The sequence below is a fragment of the Mercurialis annua genome, linkage group LG5, assembly GCF_937616625.2.
Source record: "Mercurialis annua linkage group LG5, ddMerAnnu1.2, whole genome shotgun sequence".
Lineage (NCBI taxonomy): Eukaryota > Viridiplantae > Streptophyta > Magnoliopsida > Malpighiales > Euphorbiaceae > Mercurialis > Mercurialis annua.
Window position 1 is genome coordinate 50,655,229 of NC_065574.1, and position 17,715 is coordinate 50,672,943.

General features: G+C 29.2%; 1 protein-coding gene across 1 annotated transcript; it reads left to right on the forward strand.

Moving 5' to 3' along the window:
* The first annotated feature begins 10,367 nt into the window (after positions 1-10,367).
* On the forward strand, positions 10,368-16,336 carry LOC126682927 (MACPF domain-containing protein At1g14780). The gene is made up of 8 exons (XM_050378706.2): positions 10,368-10,804; positions 10,939-11,180; positions 13,700-13,892; positions 14,174-14,248; positions 14,422-14,605; positions 14,695-14,864; positions 14,962-15,026; positions 15,512-16,336. Exons 1-8 carry the CDS (start codon positions 10,568-10,570, stop codon positions 16,134-16,136), a joined length of 1,791 nt encoding a protein of 596 aa, XP_050234663.1. The 5' UTR covers positions 10,368-10,567; the 3' UTR covers positions 16,137-16,336.
* Positions 16,337-17,715: the final 1,379 nt, after the last annotated feature.

Consider the following 17,715-nt stretch of genomic DNA (forward strand, 5'->3'; position numbering starts at 1 on the left):
AACCTTTTAGAAACTGCTTTAGAAACAGTTTCAATCTGTGTTCCTAAAAACCGTTTGGTTTTTAATCTTTTTTATATGTTGTTGAGAAAAATGTGTGCAAACTATGTTTTTTGCAAATCGATTGAAACTGTTTTACAAAATAACACACCGTAGCGAGATTTGAAGTAGGAAACCAAAACGCAAGAGTAGAAGTTTTAATTTTGACGCGTGGTGAGATGATATTTTCAAGTGATAAGATGATGGTTGTTACAATTTTTTTTTTTAGATATTTATTTATTTATTTATTTTTAATGTGTTTTAAATAGAATTATATAAATTTAATTTAGATCCGCTTACCTGGTGATCTGGTTCAAATGGATTGTTTAGTAAATTATCACCATTAAATTTGAACTTAGAGTCTCCATCCAGATGATGAAGGTTAGTCTCGTTAGGCCAAATTACAAGGCTGCCAAGGTTTCATGGGCTTAGTCTAAGTATGGCTATCATTTGGTATGATTACAAATACCTATAAAACATCTATTCTATCTGTTTCAATAGTGTTGTTCACTTTGAGAAATTTTTTTTGTCCCAAAACTCTTATCCACTTTCAAAAAGTAACTAAATTTTACACTCAATTTTTCTATATTACTCCTATTTAAAATTCACTAATGAGTAAATTGAAAGTAAATTACAAGTGGATCCTATATTAAATAAGGGTACGACAAGAAAAATAAGGAAAATTTTACTAAATTCATAAACAATAATTGCTTTTCTTAAACTGTGTGATAAAGGCAAAAGGATAACTTTATTGGGACGGAGTGAGTATTTTTTTTAAATATCTAAATATTTTTAAAAATACTCATTGACTAAAATTATTCCAAAAACCGAACTACCCAAAAATTATTGTAAAAATATGGGTTTTATTTACAAAAATATGGTTTATCAAAATTTAAGTTTACTAACTGTTTACTAATATAAGTTTACTAATGATTTACTATCAGTTTATTTAAAGAATAAATTTACTACTATCTCTTTTTTTAATTATAAAACGTTTAAGTAAATTATTACTTAATTTACTATCGGTTTACAATCGTGTTACTATCGGTTTATTTAAAGATAGTTTATTATTAGTTTACAGTCAGATTACTATCAATATTAAATGTACGATTTATTTGTTTACTCTTAATTTACTAAAAAAACAAACAAGTTTACTATTAGTTTATATCGGTTCATTTAAGAATAAATTTACTAACAGTTTACTTAAATCTATTATTATTAATGATAAATTATTATATATATAATTATAGTATTAATGACTTTAATAGTTAGCTATTTATATCCATATGATATATTTAAGAATATGTTATGAGATTAATTCACAATAAAATATACAAAAGATTAATTTTTAAAATTTATTATAAATATAAATATGTATAATCTGTTTTAGTTTTATAGTTTGTACTCTTTTATTTCAAATGCTAAAAATTTATTTGTAAATGAATATTATGTTTACAAATAATCTAATGTGGAATTGACGAAACTTTTTAATATTTTTTAATTTATTTTACAAATTATAAAAACATTAATTAATCAGATAAACCAAGATAAATAGAAGTGGCAACACCGAGCGCATAAGCACTAATCGCCGCCCCAAACAAACTCACACCAGACCGAGTAAGAGCACCCATCCCAACAATTCCCTCCGCTCCAATCGGCACCCTCGCTATAATCACATTCCCAACATTACCCACCACGGTCTCATTGTGCAACACATATGCCCACTCTTTAAACACTTCCTCCCCAAAAAGCAACTTTCTTGCCCTCTTCTCCGTCTTTAAATAACCTGCTAATCTTTTGCTGACGAGCCATGATGATTCGAATAGCGGAATTAATTTGAGACCTAGTTGGTGGAGACGAGATTCATTTGAATTTTGAGAATTGGAGTGGAGGAGATTATGCAGGAATATTATGGAAGAAACTAAAATCATATTAATGAAAATATTAAGGTAAAAAGAAAAGAAAAGGATGAAATGTAGAAGACGGACAACCGTATATTTGCAAGGAAAGGCCCGGACCATAAAAGCAAGAATATTTTGCACTTTTTGGTGCTAGGCCTAATTTCTTTTATATATTAAGCAAATTATTTTAGTCCTTCTATTAATAACAAAGAACGGTTTTACTCCTTTTAATCAAGAAAAAGTTGACTTTGTCCACATAACATAACTATTAAATCAAATAGCATTTATGTTATATGTAGACATGTTCATGGGCTAGATTGGGGGTCGGACCGAAGCCTTTTGAATTTTACAAATTTTTATGTAAGTTTAAGGCTGACATGAACCCATTTTGGACTCGTATTTTCTACTCAAATCTGGCCCTAATATTTTATATATGTGCACTCGGGCAGGATTTTTTCAAGCTCATATGGAAAAATATATTTAAAATGAAAGTTCAAATTCTCTATAAAATAGCGGATTTTTTTAGCTTTGACCCGGACTTAAAATAAAAACTATTGTCCAAGTTTGGTTTTAAATAGCGGGTCTGGACGAGCCGGAGGAACATATGGGCCCATAACCACGTCTAATTATACTAGAAGCATTCAAGAAAGTAACGACCCACGACCCAGCATCTTGACAATATGATCTTCACACCATTGTCATTTCTTAACAATGCCACATTATGATGAGTGTCCAATCACTTCAATTCGCTAGCCCTTCAAATTATTGACACCGTCCTCATGTATTAATTAAAGTTGGGCTAGATTTATTTTAGACAAAAGGCACATATTGAACTCTACAGTCGGAGTCCGAAAACTCTCGATAGATTGCATCTCATTTAGGTCCTTTATAGTCATAAAATTGTATAATAACCTTATCGTTAATTACATTAAAAGTTTTGTTTCTTTAAAATAAAAAACACATATAAAATTTTATGGTTAAAGATCATAACATTTAACCCCTTATTTAAAACAAATACAACTCATTCATTGGTGGTGGATGTCATTTTTAACCAATAAATGAATACCACGTCAACACCGTGTATGAATTTGAAAAAAATTGATGTATTTTTAGGGTCTCTAGATTTCATCATTTCAGGTCGCACCGTCATCTATGCTGTTTTTTGACCCGTCGTATTGACAGACGACATATACGATTCCCCTGGCTTACGGTCGCAATTCTGCCAGACTACACCATCGCCACCTCAACATGATCAGCCGTTTGCTTCCTCCGATCATTATTACCGTCCCTCGCCACCTCAGCATGATCAGCCGTTCGCTTCCTCCGATCAGTATTAACGTCCCTCGCCACCTAAGCATGATCAACCGTCGACGTCATATTCACGACCCCCTTCTTCCCGCCAGACACAGGATCTGTCACAGCTTTATTTATCGCCAATAGAGTCTTCGTTGTACAATCCAAACCTCAATAGGGAGGCATTTCGCGTGCTTGAGTCACGAGCTACCGATATTACAGCTCCGTCCTTTGTGCACCTCCCGGACACACAGGAGGATCCCGGTACTACTACACCAGGTACAGATGTTGACCAGCCAGCCTAAGATGAGGAGGACGACAGCAAGGGCCCTCTAGATGACAGACAGTATTACACAGTTACTAAGAGAATGCGGCACCGATGACAGGACCTGGGTTATGGTATGAGCCTTCAAATGCGAAGGAACATTCGATATCATGATTAGTTTTAATATTGTTGGTTATTTATTTATACTGTAAAATTTGTTTTCAAATTTCAATATATTTATGATTTTCATATTATTTATAATAATATCCAAAACAGATCAAATATATTTTTAATTTTTAAATATATTAATTGCTTTCATAATTTTTGAATAAACTAGTAAAACCAACAATTATCTTAACATAAAGGCTCACCAGATGCTATTATTTTTATTTCTGTACAATGATTGGATAATTATTACTCAACCAGTGAAATTTTATTTGACTAATGATTGGGGAGACAAAAGTACTCCCCAATTATTGGGGAGCACCAATCCGCAATGCAGTATTGTGTTGATTAAATATTAATCCATATAATTAACTAATCTGCAATGCTACGTACGTTGTGGATCGGTATTGAATCCGCAATGTTGCATTGCAGATTCCATAAACCCAAACACTAAATTTGGAATTAAATTTCCAACAGGCACAAAATAGATTTTCCTAAGCCTAATAGGCAGTTTCACGTCAAAACCCCTTTATTCATTGATGCTCCATCAATTTTGTACTCCTTTTAATAATTAGTGGATGACTCGATTATTTCGCCAATGGATGTACGCTTTAATACTGAACCATGTAAATCTCTTGTTTTATTTATTTTTTTGCTATATTATTGGTTGTTGATCAAATACATAATTAAATAGCTACTGAATGGTTTTAATTCCGCTGCACACACCAATCTGATCTCAAACCGGATACAATAATTGATACCATAAATTTTACATCTGACATCAATGTCACAACGCTTGTGATAAAGAAATCAAACTAATTATTTTTACATTAATAGAGTTTGATTAATTGATATTGTATATGAGATATTATGAATACAGCAGCATTAACAACACGCCAAAAGACTCAAACTCAATGTCAGTTTCACCCCAGCAACACGCTACGCTTTATGTTCTTCATTTTCTATGTTTCACACTTTTAATTTTATTATCTATAACTAAAGGTGTAAACAAGTCTAAAAATGTCTTGGCTAAGTCTTGTCTTTTTTTGTGTGATGCACTCAGCATAAAAGAATTTCGTTTGAATGGAGTCAGAAACTAGAAAGAAAAAAAATAGAATCTGACAAATAGAAAATATTGTTCAAGCAGCTAATTCTATTTTGGAATAATTACACATTACATTACGAAATTTAGAGTGTTTTGTAATTACAATACAATTTTTAAAAAATAATAATATAAGTAATCAATTTTTATTTTTTGGCAAATTGATACCCCGACCAATCATATAATAACACGTGGCTGTATATTATAATGTCCACCTTAGTGATTTTTTTAGCCCGGTACACTATATTTGCCAAAAAATAAAAGTTGATTACTGATGTTGACAAGTTTTAAAGTTCGTATTTTAATTGCAAGTCAGGATAAAGTTTGTAATTTGATTACAATTAACCCTTTTATTTTATATACAACATAATTTTATGGATTTTTTCATATGAAATTTTAATTTTTTTCATTTGTAGTGGTTTAAATACTACGTGTAAAATTTAGTGTAAAGAAGCCCAATCTTTCATTTTTTGACATTTCTTCGTTGTCATTTTTTTTTGAAAATTCTTCGTTGTCATTTGAGTTATTAAAAATCGTAGAAAAATATATTATTTGGTGAAGAAAAAATGGCTCAGTAGTAGAAAATGCCAAAAGGTTGAGCGTTTTCTACTAAATTCTAAAAGCTGTATTTTAATCGCTACAAATGTGAAAAATTGAGATTTTATATATAAATAACTCTAGTGTGTCTTTAAACCGAGTCTTTCGTAGGCTTTTCTTTTCTTCTATAAAAATAACTATTTTAAATTATAGAGGTCACTCAAGTAATTATGTAAGTATGATCTATTATAATTTGAGTTTAGACAATAACAATACAAGACATTTTAGAATTAATTAACTTGTTTATTATTTCTATAGTTATAGTAATCATTTTAATAAATATTTGGCTAATATTTTGACAGTAATAATCTACCCACCGGTGATATACATTTTAATTAAATCATAGAATCATATAATAAAACCATTCAAAGGTCTTATGCTCAACGTGTATATACGACTGACAATTGGAAGCTTACCTCACTGAAAAATAATTAGGACTGTACGTATATGTATATAGGTAATTTTAAAAATTAACTTTTTGCATTTTCGGGTAAAATGCTCTTGCAATTTACGTTAGCCTTCAAATGTAATTAAGAATTTAATTACAATTTATCAGTAAAAATATGATGTTTAATATCTTCATTTGATCTCTATATTGTCGACGTCGTTTTGATTAATTATTGGAAACTCAAAGCACACGGAAAGCTTATAATAATGTTAATTTCATATTCAACACGTTTACCTGATTAAAGAATTATTGAACATTAAAATTATAGGATTTTCCAACTAATAAGTCACAATATATGCTGGAAAAAATCACTTGAGATGTTACAAATTCTATGGGACCAATAATTTGTTAATACAATACAAAAATGACCCAATTATTTGCCATTGCTTATGTCATGTGAGAATTATAGGTATTCATTAATCCAAAGAAGGCATTAGGTATATTTGGATCCCTATACTTATCCATTTTTAACACCCAATAAAGAGTGTAACCGAGTCGAGCTAACTCGCGAGCTACTCGAGATTGACTCGAAAAATACTCGAAATAGACTCGATTCATATCGAGTTCGAGCTCGAGCTACTTGAGTTAATTATCGAGTCGAGTTCGAACTCCAAAATACTTGACTGATGAGCTCGCGAACCTAATCGAGCTTCAGTTTATTTACCTTTTTACCATTTTTATTTATATATATTTATAATAATACCTTTATTTTAATATTTTAATATTATTTTTAAATATTTATATAGATAATCGAGTCGAGTCTCAATTATTCTATCGAATTCGAGCTCCCAAAATGAAACTCGGTCGAGTTTGAGTCGAGTTCCGAACTTCATATTTTAGAGTCGAGTCGAACTCAAGTTTGGCAGTGTTTCGACTCTACTCGACTCGGTTACACCCCTGCGTCCAATCTTTATACTTTTATTTATTAATATAAAGTCCATCCTTATTCTTTTATTTTATAGACATTAGATTCCTCTGTCACGAAGATAGAATGCATATATTTGACGCGCTGTTAGTGTGATCAAGATAAGTTTTTTTATAAGTTTTATATTTTAATTTTATTAAAATTTAAGCCATATATTTTTTGCTGTTGATATTAAATCCATCTAATAAATTTTTTGGTCGAGATTGATACCGCTAAAATTTTGTGCGGCCGAGAATTCCAATATTTATAGAAGTACAATTGTAAGAACTCGATATTGATAAGTGAAAATTACACAATACAATATACATTAGTAAAATATTTTAAATAATATTAAATAAATGAAATATTTACATCAAATACAATATGTGGCTATTTTTTTACGAAAATAACTTTTACCTTTACAAATAACCAGCTATATTTTGAAACATACAGTATCCATATTTATCACATCGTTCTTTTCAAGAGCAAATTACTCTAAGAACCCTCACGTTTGTCATAATTTACACTTTGATACTTCTTATTTAAAAATCAAACGATTTGTTTTTTAAACTATAAAGCCTTTATGTTAGTTCCGTTAATAATTTGATATTTACTTTTAAACAATTTGGTACCTCAATTTCAATTATGTAAACGATTTGATACCTCACTTTCAATTATGTAAACGATTTGCTACCTCATTTTCAAATGATTTGTAAACGATTTGATACCTCACGTTTTATTCCGTTAACGATTTGGTATCTATATTTCCAAAAGGGCCTTATAGTTTACAAAATTAAAACTGAAGTACCAAATTATTTGATTTTCAAATAAGGGATACCAAACTGTAAATTATGACAAACGTGAGGGAACTTAAAGTAATTTGTTTTTTTTCTAATCCATTTCTATTAGTAATCGAATCTGCTCATTTTTTGGGTTCTAAATTTTTTACGATTCACTATTTTAACCATCTTTAATAACCTTCCTTACGTGATTATATTTCATTCATCCGATTTTTTTTATCAAAGTGGATATCTCAAAAACCAACTTTTAAGATATTCACTTTTTTAATGTTACGTTAGGCATATAGAAGGGTTATATAGTATTGTCCGATTAAAATTAAATCTATTGATAAATAGAAATATATGTGAATTCAAAGCCAAAATTTGAATGGATAATGCTATTTAATCCATCTATTTTAACCCATCTTGTTGTACTATCTGACGTGACAATAAACGAGTGGATCAATGTAAAGAGGAAAATTGAAGCATATATTTCTGGATATAAATTAAGTAAATAAAAGCATTATTACATATGGCGGTACAACAAGATGATTTAAAATAGACGGATTAAATAGGGTTTTTCAATTTGAATAAGTATATAAATCAAAAAAGGCAATAAACCTTAAAAGAAATATTAAAAAAGATTTACGTTACACTATATATGTTCAGTTTACATTCATCATTAAATATAATAGAAAATAGATAATTATGGTTATATGAAATTTTTAAAGTTCAATGGTGTCAGTTTTTTTTTCGATATTTAATAAATTTATTTAAAGTTTTTAAATCTATTCTGATAATTTAATTGTAATTTTATTCAATTTTTTAATTAATCTTTCACCTTAACATAATATCTATTTATCTTATTTATTTTTCGGATCATTTTTTATTTCAAACTTGATTTTGTTTCTTCAGCTTTAACGACCGAAAGTTAGAGAATTTTATATTAAATTTTGACATCGTTTCTGGTTATTTTTTAATTAGAAGTTAAATTTCAGAGTCTTAATAATGAGTTTTGCCTAAAAAGTCAGTACATAAATTCAACTAAAATTAGGACAATTAAATTAATTAGAAAAAAATAAATAGAATCACAACAAAATTATCGAATTGGAATAAATTCATAAAATTAAAAGCTTTGAATTATTGAAAACAATATAAGAATTTGACTTTTTTTACATCATTAAACTAAATATAAATTCGAAAGCTATTTTTAATAAAATGAGCTCAATTGTTTGTTTTAATTGATTTATGCATATCATGTGCTTACCCTATTGGCCATAAGAGGTTTTCATACTTCTTGTGTTTGTTAATTATATGATTATTATTTTTGGAAATTTGGATGATTAATTGAGGCTAAATCATCATAAAGTCTCTATATTATCAACGTTTATTTTACTTAATTTTTGAAAATTCTTTATATTTAACTATTTATTTTATATACTTATGGTTTTTTTATAAATGAGAATAAAAAAAATGTCATCGTTATAGTTGCATGAAACGACGTTTTATTCCTAAAAAGATAAAAATAACAACATTTTATTCTTAAAAGGACAAAATATGTAAAACAATAGTTAAAAAATTATTTAAATGTAAGAAATTTATCAAAGAAAATTGTACAATGACATCAGAATGGGTTTAGCCATTAATTAAAGAATACTTTTTATCTTCTGTGTATGAGACGTTTATCCATCATTACGGCCATAAATTTTTTGTTTACGGATGTTGTTATAATTTGCTAGTTGCTTATATAAAATTTGACTAGGTAAAATCTTAATCCTGTCATTAAAGTCAATGGTCATGAACCAAATTCTGTTGTCATTTCTAAGAAATACTTTTGAAAACTTAACAAATATTGACCTAAGTAGCATGCAAATATAAACGAAGCTCTTGATATAGTACGATATATTACAAAAAAAATATATTACTGCTGGTATTTAGGGTATCCAAATTTTAATATACTAACATAGGGTATCTGAATTTTAACTAAATATTCATGTTAAAAACATACTAGCATGATGGTTTAATGTTTGAAATTAATATGAGACTCTTTACATGTGCCATAATTTATATTTTGATCTATCCTATTTAAAAATTAAACGATATAGTTTCTCATTTTTGTTTCTATTATGATTTAGCCATTCCGTCTATTTTTAGTGTTAGACAACTGAGTCAAAAGATCTAATTGAAAAAAATTATTTCAGTTTATTTCTTAAACTTATATTTTTAATATGTCTATATAAAAATTATATCATTATGAGATTTAGTGAGTTAACAACTTTAAACTAAAACCAAAAATAGATCTAAAAAGATAAAAAATTAAAAGTGAGAGAAGTAAAATTGAATAAATTAAATTTGTTAAGACATTAAATTTCATAAGTTTATAAATTTTATTTATATTTGCATTAAAAATAAATTTAAGAACTCAATTGGAGTTTAAGTTCTTTTTATTAAGTCTTTTAACTCAGTTGACTAATATCAAAAATAGACGGATGAATCAAACTGTTGGCAAAAATAAATGTAGAGGACCATATCGTTTGATTTTCAAACAAGATAGATTAAAGTGTGAATTACGACATATGTAGGAGCTACTTCATAATAATTTTCTTTTAATACTATTTGATATATACTTATAATAATATGATTATAATATATTTATAAAATTACAATTTAAAAATTATTATAACAACTTTTAAAGTAAATAAATATATAAAAAAACCAGCAATCTTTTGATTTTTAGTTTTAAAATTTATAAAAATATTTTACAATAAAATATTTAGCTTTAAAAAACTATTAAAATATAACACATATTTTCAAAAAAAATAAAAATATAATAGTACATGATGGTCAAAGTCTGTTTCAGCTCAAAACCAAAAAATAGAAATACTGCAACTTCATACAGAGACTTGAGAAGATCTTTACCATTTCAATTCATACTTAGCATTAAATACTTATTTTCATTTTCAACCAATGAGAACACAATTTTATTCCTTCTCTTAACACTATAAATACATATCCCACTCCAAATATTCACCTCTAGTTCTTCATCATCATCATCACCAACTGATCAGTTCAAAATTATGAACGAAAAAATAGTAAAAAAGGCTCTGAGTAGCCTCGGCAAAGGATTTGATCTAACATCAGATTTTCGGCTTAAGTATTGCAAAGGCGAAAAACGGTTAGTTTTGCTCAATGAAGCTGAAAAAAAAGAGCTTATGATTCCGGGTTTTGGATCTGTTAAAGATGTTTCCGTTGATATTAAGTGCGATAAAGGCGAACTTGTTCGGTATCAATCTGATATTCTTGAATTTCAACAGGTAACATTGATTGATGTTTCGGATTTTTTTTTTTATAATTGAAAGAGCGTTTGTGGAAGGAATAGAACTTACGAATTTGGCAGAATGCTACAGAACGTTTATATTATTTGTGATATGAATTGTGATTAGTGCAGATGTCGGAGTTTTTCAATCAAAATTCATCGGTCCCAGGGAAGATTCCCTCTGGATTTTTTAATACGATGTTTGGATTTGACGGAGGAAGCTGGGCGGCGGATGCGGCGGAGACGAAGTATATGGGTCTTGATGGCTATTTTATTTCGGTTTTTGATGTTCATATTGATCGGTATCCGCTTATTCTTTCCGATGAAGTTCGGAATGCAGTTCCGGCCACTTGGGATCCTTCTGCACTCGCCAGGTACTTGATTTAATTAACTAAGTATTTATTTGGATATTAAATCTTTGAATTTGCTATATTTTTTTGTTTGGGAATTGAATGGACTTCACGTCTATTCTAAGAAATTAGAAATTTTCCACTTGAATTGGTCACCGAGGGAAGACAAATTTGCTTTAAGTTGGTTTGAATTCTATTTTAATTTAGTTGAAATGTGATCAGAATGGAAGCCAAATGAAACACTATCTACTACTGTATAAGTACCACCACCCATGTCATTTTTAATATATCAGTATTTAATATTTATTCAATAAAAAAATACAATGAAACGTATTTGAGTATTAAAAATATATATTAAGTTCTATGATTATTATAAAAAACTGTCTTAATTTGTATGGAAGTAGAGCATATGATGATGGCTACTAAATGTGTAGTGCCAAAGATGTCAAAGTCTAGTTTAGAGAAAAGATAAACTTTTAATTAAAAAAGATTTTATATTTTTCTATATTTACCAAGAAATTAATCAAACTTACTAAAGATGGATGAACTATCCTAAATTAACAATTATACTGTCTATTTGTTTTACATTTGTTTTAATGTTTTAAATATATATCGAACAAGTGTTATATAGTAGCCAATTTCGGGTTATCAATGTACTAAAAGAAATAAAAATAAACCAGATATTTTCTTTCTATATCATAGGACATGAGTATTTGAAAAAAAATAAAAAATAAATAAATTGTTGTTACTGGCGAAATTCAAATTTTTTGTCCAAATTTATTCACCTATAATTTTTCAGTTGTCCATGTTTAACCTCTATTTAGTCCTAAATTTACTCTTATTATTAAATAATTTATTTATATTTTTTAAAAAAATTGGTCCCAAACCTACCCTAGCTTTCAGCCCCACTCTTTTGGAAACCCAAATATATTTCTTCCAAAAGGTTACTGCGTTCATATTGTCACTTAAGTTTGTAGTAAGTTGAATTAATTACCGGAGTCAGACATTTAACTCTCGAGTCTTGATCTAATAGCTGCCTTTCTGAAGCCGCGTCTAAAATATTTTAATTTCCAATTCTTATTCTTGTATTTGACTAAAAATATATTCATATTCTTGTAAAATTAAAATTAAAACTTATCTTATCTAATTAAATTCTAATTAACTTACTAAAACATGATGTAGTAGTGCAGTGATAGATTATCTGCTAAATAAATAAAATATCAGATTCTAGATTCAAAGCAAACCAATTTTTTTTATTTTATTCATTCAATTATTGACAAAACTTGTGTGGAAGAGACATTCAGCTACCAAATAAATATAACATTATTTGATTTGAATGACACAAGAATGTTATATTTTAATTTGTTAAAAAAAATCTTATTTTTTTATTTGTAGAAAGCACTCCACTTATGATCCTGGTGGCAATTTTAAAAATTATTTCACTCCCTTCACAATCTTAGTTGACTTTCACATGATTTAAAATATAAAGACGCAAGAAATGAACATAATTAAAAAATAAATACTGAATAATTCTACTCTTTGTATGAGCTAACATATAATTAAATAACTTTAATTGGACTATGTACTTTTTTTAAGAGATTCTTTAGTGGAAATGAACAAAATAAGCTTTCTAGATTTTGATTTTTTGACTTGAAAAATAAAATGTGGAAAAAAGTGTTAGCTAAGACGTACCACCTGTACAAGACCATGTCAAATAATTATAGTTAATCAAAGTTATAAAAGCAGATTAAGTGTAATTTCGTGGTCAAATTATATTTGTAAAATGTCTGCTATATATTACTAATTAATTTCCATTATTATTGGAGTGTTCATTTTTGAAATTGAAAAAATAATTTGACCATATAGAGGTTCATCAGTATACAGATAGATTGCTTAATCCATGTGCTGGTTTAGCTTGAGGTCAATAATATCAGCTGCATTACCTAGTCTACATTCATGAAATCGAATTCGAGTTTCAATCCGAGATAATTATATATAAAAAAAAATTAAACTTCGAACCTGAGATATGAAATGTAGTTAGATTCCTACTATAATGCATGCGAAGACATAAATAAAAGGAGTAATTGTAAAATAAATCATAAAATTTAGCGCCTTTTCTAAGTTTCAATATGAATTTTAATATTATAATTCAAAATATGAACTAACAACTTTTCCACAATTAGAAACGACGATCGATCTTTCAATTAACAATGACGATGTCCACTGCTTTGGCGTTCATTGTTTCGGAATTCACACCATTAATTTGTTTATTTTTTATTGAAAAATTGATCGATTTTTTGAATTATTAAAAATTATTAATTCGCATTTAATATTATTAGAGTTAAAAGTTTGTGTTAAATTCTATACGCTAAAGTTTATGATATTTTTTTACAAGCTAACAATAATGATAAAAAAATTCAAAATTCTAGTTAGAAACTTGTTTGATTGAAATGTAAAAGGGTAGGTGTAAATTTGGTAAACTGAATTGAAGAAGAAAATTAAAAGCAAAAGTTGAAGTCATTGAATTTGATATTTTGTGACAGATTCATTGAAACATATGGAACTCATATCATTGTGGGGCTAAGTGTTGGAGGTTCAGACATAGTCCTTTTCAGGCAAGATACAACTTCCAATTTAGACCCATCTGATCTCAAGAAACATCTGCAAAATCTTGGAGACCAATTATTCACAGGGACTTGTAATTTTTCCCATAGATCAAGAGATCACAAACACAAGGTTCTTAACTAATTGATCTCTCTTAATAAATTATGCATATTTAACGCGTTTTACGGTTTTAATACAAACTTTCATTTTTGACAATTTAAAATATAAACTATCAATCGCTTTCGAATGACAAAAATTTAGTTGTTTGTGTTTAAAATTGTCAACATGTAAAGTTTGTAATAAAATTGAAAAACACGCTAAAGTTCACAGTTTATTTTACGATTAACCGACTATGTAATATTTATTATGTATATACAAATTGTAGTAAAATCATTTTATGTTATAAATTGCAGGCACCTCAGGCTTTCAATGTCTTTGATCAACAACCTGTTACCATCAATCCCTACTCATCTGTCAGTGCAAAAGATGTAGGTTCCAATTCTCCTGCTCATTATTTTAAATTTTTATAATTGCAACCGTGTCCCAGTTTAATTCGTTGAAGTATATTTTCCGTTTCAGCATTTCCGTTTCCGTGCTATATAATTAATAAATTTCGGAAAATCGCATTTTCTGAAAGAGAGTGACAGTGGTGATTTTGCAGGGAATCACAGTAATATGTAGAAAAAAAGGAGGAGATGCATCAATTAGCAGCCACTGTGAGTGGCTTCCGACAGTTGCATCAAATCCAGATGCAACTCATTATAAATTCATCCCTATCACTTCTCTCCTTAAACATGTTCCTGGAAAAGGTTTCTTGTCCCATGCCATCAATCTTTATCTTCGATGTAAGTTAATAAATCAAAGTAATCACTTTAATACTAAAATTTTCATGGTTAAATATCTTTTCAATCCCTATATTTTTGTGTTATCGCAGACAAGCCGCCTATATCAGATTTACGATACTTTCTTGATTTTCAATCTCACAAGAATTGGGCTCCTGTACATAATGATCTTCCATTAGGTCCTACAACAAATATGACAAACATTTCACCAGCTCTTCATTTTAGTCTCATGGGTCCTAAACTTTATGTAAATACTACTCAGGTATGTGATGGTATCGAAAAATTCTGATATTTGACAATGTTTTGATTATTCCTTGCCAAAGAATCTGACTATAAGCATGTGTATTATGGTTAATCAGGTTATTGTACGAAACCGGCCTGTAACAGGAATGAGATTCTATCTTGAAGGCATGAAGGGTAACAGGTAACGACTAAAAGCCGAATTAGACTAAATCAAATCAAAATATTGATTTCTTTCAAACCCGAGTCAGACAAATAGCCTTGCATATTTCAAATGCAACCAGTTAGTTTCGATTGATTCTTTTCGTTTAGTTTGAATTTACCGTTCGCTGTATATCAAAAAGTGAATTGTACTTTTTTTACTTCTAAAATCGAAACAGAACTGAAAAACCGGAATTTTTATAGTTTCAAACTGAAACCGGCAGAGTTTTTCAGTTTAGTTTGTACATTCTTATACAGGATGTACCATTTTTGTTAAACATCGTCGGGAGTTGAACTTCTGCCTTTGCAAATAACTATTGATTTGCTTAACAATTCACTATTTTGCGGAAATTTGCTAAATTTGGAAAGATTCGGCAGAAAACTACAATATCAGGACTAAATAGTACACAACTTGAATCTTGTATGTTTGATATGTAAAACTAAAATAGAATTGGGTTTGATGTTCAGGTTAGCAATGCATCTCCAACACCTATCAAACACGCCAACAATACTCGAAAACAGGATCGATGAAACATCATTATGGCGAGGATCAGAAGAAAGTAACGACATTGGATTCATCGAGGCAATTTCCCGAAAAAAGTTTTCCCATATCTGTACGGCCCCTGTAAAATACAATCCGAAATGGACAATGGCAAAGGATGGAGCTTACATTGTTACAGGAGCTCAGCTTCACATCAAGAAACACGACTCAAAAAATGTCCTCCATCTTCGATTATTATACTCGAGAGTTTTAAATTCTTTCATCGCTCAGTCTCGGTGGGATCACAGCTCCTCAGGATATTCTCAGAAGTCGTCAGGATTGCTCTCTGCCATAAGCACGTCGATATCAGGAGCAAACCCTGTGAACGATAGACCGCTACAGGCCATTGTAATAGATTCCGGTGTGTTTCCATCAGGACCGCCCGCACAATCGCAGAAGTTTTTGAAGTTTGTCGACATTTCGCAGCTGTGTCGAGGACCGCAGGATAGTCCCGGACATTGGCTAGTGACAGGGGCTAAGTTGGACTTGGAAAGAGGGAAAATATGCCTTCAGGTTAAGTTCTCCTTATTGAATATATGTTCTTCATTATAAGAGTGATTAAGAATTCTTTTATTAGTTGTGAATTTTGTTTTTGGGTCGAAACTTTTATTTAATTTGTTTATGTAGGCAAGACTTTCAATGCCACCTTGTAAAAGTTGTGTACATACATAGGCTTTTTCTTTTTGTTCATACTTTAACGTAAGTTTTTTGGGCAGTAAATTAATAAATATATATTATATGGATTTCATTCATACTTCGTAAATTTCGTAGTATATAAATATAATTATAAATGCGTCTTACTCATTAATGTAGCGGGAACTTATAAATAAATAAAAGGATGAATATATTATCAATTGATTGTCATAATCATTGACATGCAAGTTCATTGATTCAATACCAAAATTGAAAAAACTAAAAGCAAAGTCGAGACTTTTAATTTATTATTTCATCAAAAACTGTCTCGTTTCGGAAAAAAATTGACATTTTACACTAAAATCTTAAATATATTCCAAAGGTCTAAACAATGGAATTCACCAAAAAAAAAAAAGAATAGACATCACTAGCATAGCACGCATGCTCTGTTTCTTGATCTGTTTTTTCATTAAACTCGACTCTTACAATGTCAAATATTTCTCAGCTCGAGATTCACCGTAATCATTAATATGCCGCTACTAGTTTTCGTTTTTTTTTTAGAGAAGCACATGATATACCATTCATATCAATCATGTTCCATACTTTTATAACTAATAGAACTCCACATAAGTAAACTATAAAAATCCAAATTAAAATATAGAACATAGACTCCACCAGGCTGATCGAACTTCTATATATGATATACTAACTAAAAAAAACACAATGTGAGTCTTTTTTTGATAAAATATACGAGTCTTTGTCATCACAATGTGAGTCATCTTGATTAAATGCTAATGGTTTGTTGTCGGGGTCGTACGTGTTTCGTTTTAGAGGGTCATCACAATATGAGGCTTCTGCATTTGAGGAGGTGGAGGTTAGTAGTGCCGTGAATGTTCAGTTTTATAAATTCTAACTCTATATGTTTATAATCTTGAATTTTGTCTTTGAAAAATCAATTGACGGACTCCGTATACTTGCAATTTTATAGCCCGGGTCTTCAAGAACTATGGTTGAACTAATATCAAAGATGCATAAGGTGCAAATTATAATGAGACTTAACTGCTGTCTTGTAATTGCTACTTGGAGTCTAGTTTCTAAAGATATCATTTTCTGTCTATGATCATGGATTATTATCCAATTAGACTTGGTTTCATATGCTCATTTTAGGATATAATCTTTTGATGATAAACTTAGATATGACAATTTCATAAATTCATGCTGCTGTTTTGTAATTACTGCCTGGAGTCTGAACTTGATTTCATATGCTTATTTTAAGATATAACTTTTGATGATTAACTTAGATCTGACAATTTCATAAATCCATGCTACTGTTTTGTAATTGTTGCTTAGAGCTTGGTTTCTAAAGATATCATCTTCTGCTTATGATTAGGGGCAGAACTAGAAATTTTAAGATGGGGTGGTTGATTGGTACCAAAAGAATTTGTGGGGGCGAATTGTACAGAAATTAAAGTATAATAACCATATCTTTTAAAAATAT

What these genes read in the sequence shown, in the direction of transcription:
- LOC126682927 (XM_050378706.2), top strand. Translation starts at nt 10,568, where the DNA reads ATGAACGAAAAAATAGTAAAAAAGGCTCTGAGTAGCCTCGGCAAAGGA. An exon ending in ATATTCTTGAATTTCAACAG is followed by an intron (nt 10,805 to 10,938) that starts GTAACATTGATT and finishes TGATTAGTGCAG; the next exon opens with ATGTCGGAGTTTTTCAATCA. An exon ending in GATCCTTCTGCACTCGCCAG is followed by an intron (nt 11,181 to 13,699) that starts GTACTTGATTTA and finishes ATTTTGTGACAG; the next exon opens with ATTCATTGAAACATATGGAA.